The sequence below is a fragment of the Mytilus trossulus genome, chromosome 9 (assembly GCF_036588685.1).
Source record: "Mytilus trossulus isolate FHL-02 chromosome 9, PNRI_Mtr1.1.1.hap1, whole genome shotgun sequence".
NCBI lineage: Eukaryota > Metazoa > Mollusca > Bivalvia > Mytilida > Mytilidae > Mytilus > Mytilus trossulus.
Genome location: NC_086381.1, coordinates 20,991,620 through 21,009,473, shown reverse-complemented (window position 1 = coordinate 21,009,473; position 17,854 = coordinate 20,991,620). Strand labels below are relative to the sequence as shown.

Here is a 17,854-nt window from a genome sequence, read left to right as displayed (position 1 = left end):
CCTACAATGTAACCCAAGCAAACTGCTGAAACTATATACCTACCACAATATATATTTCAATAGTTAATACAAGACCAACTTTTCATTTTTATCATACTCCACTTTTATTGAATATATTTAGCCAGATTCTAATGCAATTTGGATGTAACAATTTTATTCATTGGCTAAAAGTTCCCTTCAAATCCACAGTTGACCAGGCGTAACTATGGAGGAACCCGCCATTTTGAATTTGTTGAATCAACAAATGTTCGATTACTACTATATAATTGAAAATAAAACACCTTCCTCAAATTCGCTGTTTTAATGTAATTTTATCCGAATTTGAAGCGTACAGGTAACGTAATTACCTCCAGTTTGTAAGTTTTCATTGTATGACGTCTTTGTGACAAAAGCATTCATGAAGTTTTGTGGATTTTTTTCTATTTGTCAAATCTAGACAATTTTTCAAGTTTTATCGTATTTTTTCTTTTTGTAATGCATCAGAATTGGAATAACAGTACTGTAGTTGAAGAGTAACAACCGTCAATTTTGATTTGACAGTCGCAAATCTCTGTTTTACTGTCTCCGCTATGCGTCGCCAGTAAAACTGCATTTGCGACTGTCAAATCTACAATTGACGGTGGCAACTCTTCAACTACAGTAACAGTTATTCCTTAAATATACAACCAAGCCTGCATAATCAAAAGTGACATATTCAAATTTAAACATGCTTCTTCTTATACTTAGTTATACTTAGACAGCACCAGTTTTCCTTCCTATTGTAGAAAATCTTTTTTATTTTGAAAAATATTAAACTACACTTTATGAGTTGACATTTTGTCAAACTAACTATATATAGCTACTGTATGGATATTCCCACCAGCTTAAAATTTGATAGATTGATCATAAGGAGTTATTTCGGAGACATAAGTTATCCTTATGATAAATTTACCACTACAACAACTTTCACTGCAAAATTGATTTAGATAAATTGTTTGTTTTTTTATATATTCAAAATATTCTGATTCCTCATGCATGTAAAGAGAACTGATAAATTGAACCTAATATTTAGCTACCTATAAGGCTGTCTTTCATAAAACTCATTTTCCATTCCACAAAAATGATACCTTGGCCTCAGATTGATGGCTAGCTGTGAAACTAGACTTGATCCTACATTTGTTGTATCAAGCTCTCCCTGAAAAGTGATACATATTTTTAACAGAAAATGTTAATTTAATTCCTATTAAACATTAACAAACATTGCAACAAATTCATATGTAAAAACAGAAATTATTGTGTGCATTTATAATTGCAAATTTTGAAGAATGGACAAAAATGCACAATATATTATGATGATGTTGAGAAAACTGTATGCAGATCTGTTTATCAAATATCAGAATATGAGTTGTTATTATAATAATACACATCCAGTTGGTTTATTTTCATAAATAAACACCTCGCTATATAATTTATGAATTTACAGTATGCCATTTTACTACTTGATAAAGTTACAGCAAAACTGGAACTGTGAGTGAACACACAAACATTTACTGTAAATTCAGAAATTATTGTGTGCATTTATTATTGCGATTTTGTCATTTTAGACTTAAATGCGATTTAAATTTTTACGATTTTGAAAAAAAAATCTGTTTAATTCATATAAAATATTTCAAAATGCGAGTTTAAATTATTGCGTTTACAACTCTGTCGCATTTTTCGCAATAATAAAAACCTTGCATTAATTTCTGAATTTACAGTACTGAGACATTTATCACATATTGCAAATTTAAGTAAAGACATTGATTATCTCCCCTTTATCAAGTAGTATTTCTATAAGAACATTCTAACTGTTTGCAGTTTCGTAAATATCCATCAAGTTATCCAGAAAGGGTCACACTTACAAGAAACATGGGAAGATGAACAGAGTGACAGACAGACAGGCAAACATGGTGATTCATATCTATCTCCTAAAACTATGTTTGCTTGGGGTATTATTATTTCAAAATATATAAAGTGATGAAATGTACAAGGCTTGGATACGCCAAACATGATTTTATCTACATAAGGCTTAATGGCTTGTTCAACATTTTTCAGTTTAGAAATAGGATAGAGTAATAGCCTTTTGTCAGTTTTTGATCAAAGGGATGTTGTTTCATTAACATTATAACTCAAATTGCCTTGTCTATATTGTAAGTTGTCATTTTTCATGTGATCTTATTTGCTTTAAAATTTATATGAGGATGGACATTATAGTATACAAACCACTGGAATTCCATATCTGTCTACTCCTTTAGGCCACTGTGATGTTATAAGGATATCAACCCCCTGGAACTTGGTATCCGTAGCAACAGGTAATAACAGTGATGTCACATCCTGTTGTGAGAAGTTTATTTCTCCAGATTTACCTTCACTGCTCTCTGTACCACTTAAGTAAGCAATGGTTAAACCAGAACTACCATTGTATGTTCCCTTTTTCCCTGTAAATCAGAAAAATATTTTGATTATGAACTATAAGCTCTACATAAGAAATAAATTATTGTTTCTTTAAAAGAAGGATAGTACTTGTTCCTCCAATAAACATGCAAAGTTAAAAAATATTTCAGTGACATCAATTTCTTTAAAGTTTGGTGTCTTTTTACTTTCAGTGGATTTCTTTTTTTATATATATAAATTTTTGTGGATAAAGAAAAAAATAATCTACATGGATGTTTTGTCAATGACTGCATACGTGCCTATAGAAACTTGTATTTTGTTGAATTTTTAAATTCCTGGATTACATTTACCAACAATATCATCAAAAATTGGTATCAAATGAATAATAATGAATCCAAAGCAAAAGTGGCTATAAAGGGGTTTCATTCAGGGTTTTTCAATCCCGGATCCCGCTTACTGATTTGTCAGATTCCCGTATCCCGCTTACACTATGTTTGTAAGCAATTCTAAATTTTTTGTCATTTCCCGGGTCCCCCAAGACCTCATTTCCCGTTTTCAAGACACAATAATTTGGCTTTCACGTTTCACACTTACAAAAAACCAGCAATCCTGCGTCATGCTTACACCCCAATGAGACCTTCAATAAAGCTTGCCTCTTTTAGTTCACAAAAGCTTATAACAGTATCTGAACGTTTTAAACATCATAGTAAGTCTACTGTACCACTCTATCACAGATATTATTTTACTTCAATTTCTTAAATTATACAAAAAATCTGATTCTTTAGCCAATAAAGATATACTGGAGGGTTGGATGGTAGAATTTGAAAGGAAAACTCTTTAATAAAGCAAAATAATTTTCAATAAAAAGGTACTCTTTAAATGATTTCATCTGTACTTTTATGATGCAGATTTCACCTGTATCTATCTATTTTCTACCTATATAATTATACATACCTAAGTATGTGACATTGTCACAAAGATCTCCACCATCATTATTCTTGTAATAATCTGTATGTTCAAACTTGTTTGGTCCAAGAATTAATGTAGCTATTGGCACTAAAATAAAATGTAAAGTTTATTTATTATCAATCTGAGGGTGGTATATTTTTACTTGACAAGTGCATTATGGCAGAGTCTACAAGTAGTGCAGGAATTGCTTATCAGATCTAACTCAATTTATCCTTCATGTGTTTTAACGCAAAAGTTCTGTGCTTAGTTTTGTTGATTTTATCTTTTTAATTGTTGACCAAGGCAATAAAGGAACTGTTTCAGTACCAAATACATGTTCACATGGTCAACTGCCTGTCAATAATCTTTTAAGGGGTTGTTTTTGTCATTTAGGAAGTTTTAAAATATTTTGAATGTACTAAAGAAGACAGTTATGTATGTTATTTCGTGAAATTATCTTTAAATGTTGTCTGTTTATGAAACATTCTAAAATGGATATTTGTAGGTTTTTTTTTACTTATAATATATTTTCAAAGTTACATGTAGCATTTCAATTCTTCCTGATTTAGGCTACAGTGTGTGTCACACATTACATATACATGATATAAGGATGGCTGTATAATTGTCTGGAATTGTTATAAATATTTTTGTCTATTGTTAAAGTGTATTATATCTATTAAAACAAATATTAAATGACTGAATAAATAGTCAACGATAAATCTTACGGGGCGATGGATCATATAAACATGATGCAGTACACTACATAATATAATATATAACAAGTCTAAAAGAATACAACATCACCAAAAACACGATAAAACGAACAATATGTTAGATATTTCGGATAACAGATATCCTTCTTCGGTAATTGCACTATTAAAACAAATAGAGATCCTCAATATACCTTTCTTCTCTCCTTTGACGTAACTTTCCCATGCCATAAAGTTTGTACCAAAGAAGTCTCCTACACATAATAGAAGCTGAAATACAAAAAGTCAAATAAACAACAAATTCCTTTTAAGGTGGTACCTAACACTACAGGGAGATAACTCTGTGAAGTCCCCTACACATAATAGAAGCTGAAATACAAAAAAAATGTCAAATAAACATCACATTCCCTTTAACATGTTTAAATAAACTGAAAGACATTCAATAAATTGACAGTTTGCTGTTTTGGTTATAAATTACTGTTTCAATGGTATTTTAAAAATGAAAACTTCAGGAAATAGATACAAGTACTCAGTTCAACACTAGATTAAGTAAGCTGTTTTAAAAAAACATATGCTGGGTTGAATACCTTAACATATAAAACATGTATATTTTTATAACAAGGCTCACCTTTAGTCTAACTGCTGCTACAATTTTACATACTGGTTTTATATAGCCTTTATGTCTTTTTTTATATGTTCGTATGAGCATTATAGTTTAAAATGTTTGTTATATTTCATACATTTATATGACAAAAGGTTAGAACTTGTTTTTTGATGCTGTATAAACCGACTTTAAATAAAACTTTATATTTTAATAACTACATGTAATACAATTCATAATTTTAATTTTAGACAATGTTACAAATACATGTATTCACATCAAAGTTTCCACTCTTCTTCTGTATATTTTTTATTCTGGAGAACAGCTGATCAAAGTTTCCTTCAACATCACCAGCTACAAATCTATAATGAATAAAGCGAATTATAGTTATCCCGTACCATTGTAAACTCGTACCAACGTCAACTCGTACCACTTTACAAAAACTTGTACAAATGCAAACTCGTACCACTGCTTACCCGTACCAACTTATCTAAATGCATTTAAAACATCAGTATGTTGATGGTTTTCTGAAACTAAAGAAGAAGAAGAAGAAATGGTGTTTAATGATGCCATGCAATTTACTTTCACTCAATACCTCTCAAGTCTGTAAAATGTATATAATTTGAAAGTACAATGACCAATAGATATTCAACTTAAGGTACAGTTAAAGTAATGTTTTTTTCTTTCTTCTGGATTATAACTACTTTGAAAGATCAGCTTAAAAAATAGAGCTTTTTAGAAAAACATTCGCATTTTTGTCTATAAAATCCAGTATAAAATTCAAGTAATTCAACATTAATTTTATTAAGTTTACAAAAAAAATAGCATAAAATATTCTATTCGTAATTTTTAATTTAATTTTGATGGTACAATATGCAGTGGTACGACATCCCAGTGGTACCAGTTAACTTTTTTGGTACGAGTTAACATGGTACGAGTTTCCGTTGGTACGAGTTAACTTGCTTCCAATAAAGCATTTCAATTACAGCACTTTTATAAACACATGCAAAACAAATCATTGATTAATAAAATTGAGAATGGAATTGGGGAATGTGCCAAAGAGACAACAACCCGACCATAGAGCAGACAACAGCAGAAGGTCACTAACAGGTCTTAAATGAAACGAGAAATTCCCAGAGGCATTCATCAGCTGGCCCCTACACGACGTCACAGGAAGGCTTCCCAGAAAAAAATTAAAATAGCCTTGTCAGACGTCATAATTATTTAGACTAAGGTTTAAATGCCTGCCTCATTAGTTTAAATGTTTTTATCTTTTAGTTTAAAACATAATTCAGAGGATTTTCACAGTGTAAGTGTTTTACACCGATTCTAGGATTTGTGGTTGAGGTTCTCCTGACATAGGGGGAGTTTCCGTACAGGTAAACAGGTGCCGATTTGACTTGTATGGGGACGAAGTCCCCAATTACGGTAAAAAAATCAAGAAAAAATAAAATAAAAAAAAATTGGGAAAATTTCCCGAATTTTTCATTGTACAAATGAACTCAAAATCGTTAACTTTTTTTTTCAGATCTAGTTCCTGTTCCGGTTTTCCCGCATTTGCGCAGAAATCTGTCTTGTTTGCATGAGACTGAAAAAAAATTTATATTGATCAGTCTAGTAAAATATAAGATTGGAACTCAATAAAATTTTAATATGATAATTGTTTTATTTGAAAAAAAACGTTACCTGATGGAAGGTTTTTTTTTGTTGTTTACATTGAATATGACGTCATAACTTAAAGAACGTCACAGCTAAATCCCTAACAACAGAACTAAAATCGGGAACGTTACGGTATTTCCGTATCCTTTATTAACATGTTTGAAGTAAAAAAAAATATGCATACAGACTTCGTCCCCATTCACAGGTTATGCCTGCCTCATATTATATATATATTCAGTTAACGTTGTACCCATCATAAATTGTGTCACTTTTCGTCAGTCTGACACTGCTGTTTTGTGGAATATAGTATAGTCTCAGCGTCAATAGGGATAACAGAGTAAAGAGTTAAACGAAATTCATTAAAAATATAATTTTAAACCGACACATTCAACAAATTATTTACATTTTCAGTTGTGTTGACATTTCTATCCTCCAACTTTCACTGGGCGCAGACACATTGAAGGACCGCACTTAAAAATCCTATAAAATAATCATTATAAACAATCTAAAGTTTGTTTGAACGAAAATGAATTATCAAAAAGTAAAAAGACTGGAATAAATAATAAGATTTAGATATTTATAAAAAGTAAATAAATTATTTACTGCGAAACTGGTTTGTTTACAAATGGAGGACACCGAGGCGGCAAGATTTAACATGTCATAGAAAAAGACGATGATTTCATGCCATTCCATAACATTATAAGACAATGACGGATCAGTTCGGTACCATAACCTGGTGGGGATTCACTCCAGCTTTGGATTTGCAAGATACAGGTGGCTAACATTTGATGTTCGCTAAAGATTAAAGTGTGATCCAAATACTAGAATGTTCTAAATCCTTTCAAAGTTACTACCATAACTACATTGTAATAGAGGTTGCAAAGTGCCTACTTTCTGTTCTCTTAAATTCCAGAAAAACTTCATCAAATCTATATATCTTGGTATATTTCGGCAATATAAAAATTGAGAAAATGTGTGATTGACAATGAGACAATTTAATTACTCTCCACATGAAAGACACAGGCACTTGTCTCAGAATTTTTTTTCCTATATACCTTATTATAACACAAGGTACTTAAATTGCATTTTAGAAAAATGTTAGGTGGTGACGAAGTTCCGTTATATGCCGCTTTATAGGCTGTCAACCCCACTAAAGCTTGTTATGTCGTAAATCTAAATTGATTTATCTATACAATGTTGTATAACATGCCTACATTTGTTGTCGGAATCATCCGTAGCAATCCTACCAAAGTATGTCAATCGTTATAATTTTGCAAACCGCTGAAGAATTGGCAATAAACGCGTCATGCTCCTTGTATATTTCGGTTTCCGATTGGTCAATTCTATAGGAAAGTCTAAATGATTCTCGGAGTTATCTGATCTTGTTTCATTTCATACGTAAAGTCAAGAGAGAGTCTGAAAGACATTGACGTCATGGGAAAATTTGTAACTTATTAGACATACCACAAACAACACTTGTTAGATTTTTTTCACGGTATATCATACAATTTTACTAACTGTATGATAAGTTCTATTCATACGAAAACTAACAGTTTTTTTTAAAACGATTTTTATAATAAATCATTTACTGCGGCCGTTTATTGCCAATTCTTCAGCGGTTTGCAAAATTATTACGATTGACATACTTTGGTAGGATTGCTACGGATGATTCCGACAACAAATGTAGGCATGTTATACACCATTGTAAAGATAAATCAATTTAGATTTACGATAAAACAAGCTTTAGTGGGATTAACAGCCTATAAAGCGGCTTAAAACGGAACTTTGTCACCACCCAACATTTTTCTAAAATGCAAGTTAAGTACCTTGTGTTATAATAAGGTATATAGGAATTTTTTTTTCTGAGACAAGTGCCTGTCATGAAAGACCAAATCAAATGAAATATAAATACAAATGTACACTACAAGAGATAACCTTCATTAATAAGCAAAACTCACACTGCATAGAAAGCTTTGAAGGGACATATAAAGACTAATTTCAACTAGAAAACTATTGGTCAGATGTCAAGCTGGTTTATTTTCAAAACGATAATAAAAAAACCAATATTATATGCAACATATGCATGAACAACATAAGAAAAACTCAGAATACAGACTCCAGATTTTATACTGACACCTACAGAATATAGCAGAGTTTAAAGTGTTAGTGGTAGCTCAACCTTGGATCCACAAAAACTTTGGACAGTCTGAGTCATAACAGTGGTGCCACAGAAAAACACAAGAACCTACTGTAAAAAACAATTCACAAAAAAACGCAAATATGTTAAACAGCAATACACAACAACCACTCAATTACAAACTACTGACATAAAGTGTGTAGGGTTTATACATATTTGTTTTGGAGCCTTTTTCAGCATGTGTTGCAGACTATACTTTGACCTAATTAGTATGTATGTATAATGGTTTTCTTTTAGGTGTGACTTGGATTTGATAGTTGTCTCATTTGCACTCATACAATGTACCTCATCTTATATCTATTGTCAATTTGTGGGTGACAAACCCTCTAACACCATGAATTAAGAAAAAAAAAGAAGGTCATGAGATGATTTAATTATTTACATGTACATTAAATGGGCTATAATACAAAGAGCATATATAATATAAGTTATATACAACATTATTTTAAACAACAAAAATGAGTATCAAGTGTTATTATATGCAAAGAAAAAAACCCAGTTTAAACATGTATAAACTTCACAAACACACACACACACATGTATTTTTTATAACACAAGGAAATGTGGTTTGATTTTAAACAAAGTTTTCATAAAGTGGATGAAAGCAATTATAGGCATCCACACAGCCTCCAAAAATGAGAAATAACCATACTGTAGCTGGCTATGAAGGCCTTACACACATGAAATGATTCAATTGAGAAAAGGAGAAGCCTTATTTATAACAAAACAATTTGCAAAAAAAAAGATATGACACACATGAACCAACAACAACCACTGAACTACAGGCTTAAACCATTCCAGATTCACTGTTAACTATTGCAATTACCTACAGGTGAAAGCATCTGTGGCAACATTTAATTTATTCTTTATATATATATATTTACAGATACAATCTCAGCTCTGAACAATTTGAAACTAGATACAGATGAAGGAAAAGGTAATATGATTATATGTTTTACAGGCAATAGCAATGAAACTGCTGGTGCTATTTGCACATTCAAATAAATTTCAGACCTAAACTGTATCTCTGGTCTTTATCAACATTTCTACTCCTCACAAGATCCCCATTTTATTTTACTCTCATTCAAAGAATCTAAAAATAGGCCATTCTTGCAATATAATACTAATTTTTCTGAATGACTTTATTATGTATATTAGAATAATTTTGATTCAGTTTTACATCAGTTGTGACCTTGAGAGGTCATAACAGTGAAATATTGGCCCAGACATGCCAGAAGTTTCCCTACAGTTTTGGCTGATAACTGAACCTATTTGATATAAATACACAGATAATATCATGTTCAAAATAACATTCCTTATTGCCTGTAATAAATTCATTTCTTCAATTAATACATGTACATATGAAAATATTTTTTAAGAAACATAGATCATGCATATAAATTCATTCATTCATTTCTTTATTTTCTCTATCAAGAGATTCAATGAACAACATATATGTTAACAAATTAAATTACAAAAGTTTACAAAACAGGCAACACAATACAATATTACACTATTTACAATAACTATAGCATATTACCAAAAGACCATTTTAAGACAATTGCTCTCACTAACGACAGTTCATGTACTTAGCAAGCTTCTGTATTATCCTTCTCGTTACTCTGCTATACTCAGCAACACAGAGTGCAACGTGTACATGGCACAAACTAAGAAAACTGTCAGTGTCGATATTTACTGTTGTTATGTGCTTGCCCAAAAGAATGCAGTATAATTGTTCATCATCGTATGGATACAGTTTGACAAATGATTGCAATGGAAACCTTTCAATAATGAAATCCCACCATGCAACTCTGATTGATTGAGTACCATAACAACTACAACACGCATGTACGTTATGAAGAATGCGTTTATGATTTCTCTTGATGATCTAGCGCATTTACAGAAATCAGGGACTTTGACCAAGAGGTGAATATTTCTAAAACGAGAAAAGTTACAGGGCCTCGAAAGATAAATATACTTTTGATTGTATTTTTACAGATACATTAAATATACTTTTGATTGTATTTTTACAGTAACATTAAATATACTTTTGATTGTATTTTTACAGATACATTAAATATACTTTTGATTGTATTTTTACAGATACATTAAAAATATACTTTTGATTGTATTTTTACAGTAACATTAAATATACTTTTGATTGTATTTTTACAGTAACATTAAATATACTTTTGATTGTATTTTTACAGATACATTAAATATACTTTTGATTGTATTTTTACAGATACAATAAATATACTTTTGATTGTATTTTTACAGATACAATAAATATACTTTTGATTGTATTTTTACAGATACAATAAATATACTTTTGATTGTATTTTTACAGATACATTGAACATACTTTTGATTGGAGCAGGTGATATCAGACATGTTTTACAAACCATCGCCAGATCATATAGACACAAAAAACGGAAAATACATGTAAGGTTCTGTGTGCATTTAGTTAAATGAATTCAGTCAGTCAAATAAATATATACCTGTACTATTTCATTATGGGGATTGAACTCAAAAAAGGGCTTAACTCTTTGAAAATTACAGAAACTTTTGTGTCAACCATTTTCATAGATATAATATAAAACACAAAACATATTAGTTCTGTTTTACATGAATGCTTAAACCAGGTCTACCTAAGTTAGTACATGTATACCTGTCTTTTCATATTGCAACAATGACACTTAGACATTTAGATAGCAAAGATTTTGACCTAAGAATGTGTTTTATTAAAATGTTTGTCTGTATTACAGCAATTGTATTCAAGAAAATTAAAAACATGAGCTAAAAACATTGATAAAACTACAAACATGAGACTTAATACTTTATTTCTCTGGATGAAGGAGGAAAAAAGACAGCAGAAAAGGAAGAGTTTTTTGTTCAGAATTAAAAACTGTTTTTTTAGTAAAGCACTTGTGTCACTGATTTCTTGAAAGACCTCTGATCAATATATTTGCCTTTGCCTAATAAGATGTGTTTTGTAGTTTCTAGTTTTGCGAAGGAGTTGTAATATATGATTAGAATAACAATTTTATCTATATTTTAGTTCTACATCATTGAAACACAATGTGAACTTTACTGCAGAGACTTGTTGTTTATGTCATTGTTTCTGGAACCACAAAACAGAATGGGTTTACAAGGTATGCTATTATTCTGTCATTGTTTCTGGAACCACAAAACAGAATGGGTTTACAAGGTATGCTATTGTAAATGTAAATATGTAATGTTTCCTGGCAGAAAAACTAAGTCCATTTATAAGTAAAATACGGAAAAAAATAAAATTTCATTTTTACAAAATTTACTTCTGGATACTATCTTATGAACTTAAACAAGCTCCTGTCCAAGTTTGGCAGAAATCCAGGATAGTGCAAGAAAGTTATTAAAATTTCAAAAATATTTGTGGCCACCGCTGCCACCAAAGGAATGTAGGATCACTTTGTCTCACTTTTTCGACTTAAGTTGAAAGGTTTCACAAAAATAATTAATGTATCCTTGTCTCATGGGTTTTTATGATATTACCAATGCATTGTGATGTCACAATTTCCATCGAAAAAGCATGCTTAGTATGCATGGTATGTATAAAATTTCATTTATAGGGAATGTGAGTGTTAAAAATAACTTTACAGACTTTAGCAGAAAAATAGAGAAAAAAATCTGATACATAGTTTGCCAACCTCTAACAATAAGAAATCCTATCAGAAATAAGCATCAACAATTAGGCAACACAAACCAAGAATGTATCTTGGACATTATACAGCTTCAATGAAAAGAGGAAGTTGTGGTATGATTGTCAATCTAGACAACTCTCCACCAGAGACCAAATGAGGTAAAAGTAGACAACTATGTAATCAATAGAATAACTAAAGCTACAAAGAAAACAAAGATTTAGAATAAGTTCAACTTATTTTCGTGGATTCTTTATTTCGCGCTTAGCCCTTTCTAGTCCACTTCGCAACAATTTAATTTCGCGTTTATCTTATTTACTTGATGTAGTTAAATAAGAAAAGACACAAGTAATACATATTCCCGACTATTTAAATGTCGCGAAAATAAATCGCTCGCGAAAATTAGTTGGTCTACAGTAAATACTACTTACTAAAAGAAGTAATTAATAAAACATAAAGTATCCAGTTTAATGAAACATAGTTCTTGGTAGTTTAATAAAAAAAGAAATCTCAGTTTCTAAAGCAAGCTTTAAATTATAAACCTTGCCTTTGCCTGCTGATAAGGAAATTGTGGCAAATACTTATATATGTTGTCAGTTGTTATAAGTCTATCTTAATTTTATACAGCAACATCATGAATAGTTTGCATGCATTAGAACATGATATTGTACAGTGATAATAGTTATATATATATATATATAAACGAGATTTGATTTTTTGTTGTAGAGAAAACAGAACTATTTTTAGAACTATATGGGAATTTACTTGTAAGGCAGCAGTCCATGGAATATGTACAGAAGATGTCAAATGAAATGATTAAGTATGTAGATAAGTCTCCTTATTGTTCATTGGAAGGAGAAACATCTAGTACATGTATCTTATATTTCAAGTTATAACAGTGGAATCTATATATATTTTTATGGCCCAGCAACGAAGTTGGCGGTGCCATATAGTTTTACCCTTGTCTGAAATTCCGTCTGTAGTATGTAGATAAGTTTCATTATATTAATTTAGTGAAGAAGAAAAATCTAGTATGTGTTTCTGATATTATAGGTCATAAAAGTGGAATCAATATATATCGCTAATTTCTTATATGATTTGCATATCTAAAAATACTTGAATGTGATTGGACTGTTAGAATTTCTTTATTTTGTATACACTTTTAAGATCTTGTAGCAGAAACTTGTTTTATACTCTATGTAAATACTGTGTTGATTTCTATGTGATACATTCAGCATGATACACATGAAGAAAAAGACGACCAAACAAAAAAGTCCCTAAAAGCAAAAAGTAAAAAAAATAATATTAAGGGAACACAATCACATATAAAAAACTGAAATAATGAGGGAAAAAAAACTAAAACACACATGTATCCACTAACAGTAGAAATTTTAACAGGAAAATAACCAGAAATAGGCTTTAGCGTGATTAAATATGAACCTTACTAAGTATTAGACTTGCAATGTAATGCATCATGACAATATTACAATTTACAGTATGTAGAATGCAATGTTGATTAATGTGTTTATATTTCATTTATTTTATACAAAGGGAGGTAATTATGCTCTTAAATGTTTGCTTTTATTTTTTTCAGGATGGTTACAGATTTTGATTACTTAGAGAAAAAGTTACCCTGTATAGATTTATCACAATTGAAGGTAATAAGAAAATAGATCATTTATGAGTAAAACATTTCTTTGCTTTTGCTCTCAGTTACAAAATTCAACTCTATGCCAACCACAAGGGTTAACTAAGAAATATTAAACATGGTGTTCATTTAGCTATTGAGATTAATAAATAATCAGCTATATATGACTCTGATGTCTCCTATAGCGAGACTAGCGTTAGGCTCACTGACTATCTAAGAACCTTTACCAACTTGAAGTCTATAAGTGGCCTGGTGCAAGGTAAAACTAATTATTCTTTCATTTAACAAGTGGCAGTTTATCCCAGTCAACCCTCTATACAGAACTACTGGTATTTATTGTTACCAGGTAATTATTCTGGTTCTGATGATGCATGCACTATTTGACACTGGAGAATAGGAAAACAATACTCAATTTATCAAAGTAAAATACTTTTTTTTAAAGATCTCAACAATATGAAAAATTGAAAAGACTAGGTGACTGTGAAGCACATCTAAATTAATGATAGCTAGTTTTCACACACATCAGTGTGTGAAAACTTGCTATCATTAATTGTGTTGTATGTTGTATTTTTTGAATTAGTCAAAACATTGCAATAATTTCTGAATTTACAGTACTTGTTTTAAAAAATATATGCACTTTGATTTCCTTTCCCTCTAGAATTTATCCAGTCTTTCTTTAAAAAAAATAATTAAGTTTTGTGCAAATAAATTATTTAAAGCATGACATTTTAATGTTATTTTCAGTTTAAAGAAAGAGATTTCATGGAAGGAATATTTAAATTTTGGAGAAATCCTGATCCAAAGCTTTTTGACGTTGAAAAAATGTGGTATGTTTAACTCAAATAATTTTGTATATTTGTAAATTGTACCTTTAGCCTTTCATTAAATAAATACATGAAAGAAGTAAATAAAACATTTGAACTGTTTCATATATTTTATACCCACATGGTTTTATGTTATTAATATGTTTTAAAAAGTAGATACATGTTTATGAAAATTACTTTTATGTTTTGAAAAAAGAAACTGAAGGAATTGCAACCCCACTCTATAGTATAGTTTCAACAGACTTTCTACAGATCATTTGCTTACTCTGATAGTATGGGCACCTGGTACCTGTTTGGTATCTTTGTATGATGTATTTTAATGTGGATAATGACAGAAACTTCAAATACAAAATGGGGGCCTCGTTGGTCGAGTGGTCTAAGTAGTTACAACTGTAATCACTATCCAGTCAACATTGAGGTTGTGAGTTAGAACCTCAATCGTGGGGGTGCATTCAACTCTATTCTTTATTGACAAGGATTGTCAGTTTTCCTATTGAAGGTCAGTGGTAACCTCTGGGCACTCTGGCTTCCTCAACTAATAAAAACTGGCTGCCATGATATAGCATAAATGTGGTGCTTAAAAGTGACATTAAAACACCAAAAATCAAATCAAATCAAATACAAAATGAATTTATGTTTATAAGGTTTTTAAGGATTGGTCTCTTGACCATGAAATAACACAATAGTGCTGAAAGCGGTGTTGAACACCAATGAATTAATCAATATTGACTTCTTTTACAGGGACTTACGATTACAAAGAGATTTAGGAGTACGATATGATACAAGAGATAATGTATTTGACTGGGACTATCACATGAGATTAGTAGAAAGAGAGGTGAATATTTATTTGGTGGTTATTTTAACTTGGATACTAAGATAAGGGGAATTTTGGGCGAAAAAACTATCAAAAAGTAAAAAACATAAGGACAACTATTGCAGACTAGGGGAATAGCTCTGGTAGCTTGGATGGAGGCGATTACATACGGACACATAAAAACACATCAGATTCCATTTCTACATTTTAATCAGACAAAGATGATGTCACTAACAGAAATACAAAATACTGGCAATATTCTTGCACACAGAAACATAATCCGACCATACATTCTGATACATAACGTCCCGCCCACAAAACAAAAATTTACTAAATTTTTACAATGATCAATATGTTTATGTGTTTACAAAAAATTCAATTCATAATCATTTCCAAAATTGAAAGTTTACATGAATAAAGTTACTCTCTCACACTCTAGTAACCATTTTAAAACAAACGTATCAACACTGCAAAACCGAAAGTCTGGCATCTCGGACTCCGCCCTCGGATGACCTTATGCACGCATTACTTCCACACAACAATTACAGTGAAACACACATATTAATGGTATTTCCTACTAGACAAACATATATCATTATAAATAGTTGAATACAAACCTTAAACTCTTAAATTTAATAAGGTTTTATTTATGATAAATATCACACTGCTAAATGATAAAACACATTCACATTAGCTTAATTTCAAAGTAAACAAATAACATAGACCAAAATAAGCATGAAAGTATCTTGATTCATTATATCAACATAGTTAAAAATAAGATGTTCTCGTACAGGATAAATTCATTAGCTTTTTTTTAAAATAGGTCTTCTCGGAAATCTGAAAAACCATGGTGATAAAGTTATCACCAAAACACTGTAAATATAATTACGTTTAAAAAAAAGTTAAATACAGGTTAAGGCGGAATAAAACACAACTTAAATACAGTCAACATTGCCCAAAACACATCACACGTGTAGTCAAATGGATAAAATGGGTCAACATCAATAAACAGTAAAAATGGCTCTTGGTGAAATAGAAAATTATTGTATGCATGGCGATACAGTTATCACCAATACAAGTTGACTTATGTAGAATCAAAATAGCATATATATAAACAGGATCCAAATGTTACAGAAATAAAATGTATGATCATGATGATGCAATGCGATATATCTCACATCTTGCTTGAGTCAGTACGGCGAAAATGAGCAAAGCAATCGAGTTAAGATGACCAATGATAATCTATTTATCGCTTTTTTACCTATGACAACATTGTCAATTTCATTAGCAAAGCAAAGCCTTAATTTCTAGCGATAATTTTCCATCTCAAGCTAGTAGCGTGATATGAAAAATTATCACAAAAAAAGATCAAAGGAAAAATGCATAAAATAGTGATAATAATTTTTATTAAACTTGTGGAGGTGACAAATGAGTTTCCGGTTCATATGTTGAATTGATTTAAAAGAGCACAGTTGATGGAATTATTTATCATATGAGCCCATTAAATTATGTGACAATTGAAACATGATTATTTTCACCAAATGAGATGGTTGAATCAAAATATTCTAGAATCATGAAGTTACCTAAAGAATTCAATGAGTGTCCACAAATCGAACAAACATAAACAAACTGTTTTTATTTTACTTAAAATTTTCAACCATATCTGCATTATAGGGAGATATCATACATGCACGAGAATACAAGAATTGGAGGAAATATGGTATAGCCTATGAACCAAGAGACGGAAATTATGATGTACCTAACAGAACCCTGGCATCTGGTGTTCTTGTTAAACATGTATGTACCAAATACAATGACAATGTATTTACTAGATATATTTCATAATTTTGCTTCCGTTTTGAGATTAGAGATGAAATAATTGTCTGAAATGATTGGATGACATAATTGGCAAACTATAGATTATAGACTATGAGAATGAATGTTGCAGTGCTGGCAAATTTTTCAATTGGTTTTAGGAGTCATAAGAACTGCACTCAATAAATTTATTACCAAATGTAAGAAATTTTATTACTTTATTCTATATGCAAAGTTTTAGGGACGACATCAAAAGTTCAATGAAGGATAAAAAACTTAATTTACATAGATTTTTCACTATTTGATTTAAGTTTTTTATCCTACATCGATCTTTTGATGTCGTCCCTAATAAACATCAAATAGATAATAATAAAATAATGATGCATGTTACAATTTAAAAAAGACTTTTATTTTAAGTACAACAATAATAGAGATAATTTCAATTTATAGATCATTAGAAATGAATGTATCCAATTATAGGTCCTCAGATATAAGTTTCATTTTGAAACTGTTAATTAATTTCTTGTAAAGTAAACATTGATGAAA

At 30.4% G+C, this 17,854-nt stretch overlaps 2 protein-coding genes across 3 annotated transcripts in view; one reads left to right on the top strand and one right to left on the bottom strand.

Moving 5' to 3' along the window:
- Positions 1 to 17,854, bottom strand: part of LOC134685289 (CWF19-like protein 1) — a 52,832-nt gene that overhangs the window by 11,033 nt on the left and 23,945 nt on the right. The window contains exons 1-6 of one of the 2 annotated variants that reach the window (XM_063544912.1): positions 6,734 to 6,810; positions 4,949 to 5,033; positions 4,265 to 4,340; positions 3,367 to 3,468; positions 2,242 to 2,456; positions 1,056 to 1,174 (exon numbers count right to left, since the gene is read on the bottom strand). In XM_063544912.1, the coding sequence (XP_063400982.1) occupies positions 1,056 to 1,174; positions 2,242 to 2,456; positions 3,367 to 3,468; positions 4,265 to 4,340; positions 4,949 to 5,033; positions 6,734 to 6,753 (617 nt within the window). In that variant the 5' untranslated portion in view covers positions 6,754 to 6,810. Of the gene's footprint in view, positions 1 to 1,055; positions 1,175 to 2,241; positions 2,457 to 3,366; positions 3,469 to 4,264; positions 4,341 to 4,948; positions 5,034 to 6,733; positions 6,811 to 17,854 lie in introns of those variants that run through there. The other variant, XM_063544911.1, reaches the window with a different exon arrangement.
- The window catches only part of LOC134685290 (dynein axonemal assembly factor 3-like), a 30,063-nt gene continuing 19,155 nt past the window's right edge, over positions 6,947 to 17,854 (top strand). The window contains exons 1-9 of the mRNA XM_063544913.1: positions 6,947 to 7,104; positions 9,414 to 9,464; positions 10,878 to 10,972; positions 11,589 to 11,682; positions 12,934 to 13,027; positions 13,802 to 13,865; positions 14,600 to 14,682; positions 15,421 to 15,514; positions 17,168 to 17,290. Of these exons, the coding sequence (XP_063400983.1) occupies positions 7,038 to 7,104; positions 9,414 to 9,464; positions 10,878 to 10,972; positions 11,589 to 11,682; positions 12,934 to 13,027; positions 13,802 to 13,865; positions 14,600 to 14,682; positions 15,421 to 15,514; positions 17,168 to 17,290 (765 nt within the window). The 5' untranslated portion in view covers positions 6,947 to 7,037. The remainder of the gene's footprint in view (positions 7,105 to 9,413; positions 9,465 to 10,877; positions 10,973 to 11,588; positions 11,683 to 12,933; positions 13,028 to 13,801; positions 13,866 to 14,599; positions 14,683 to 15,420; positions 15,515 to 17,167; positions 17,291 to 17,854) is intronic.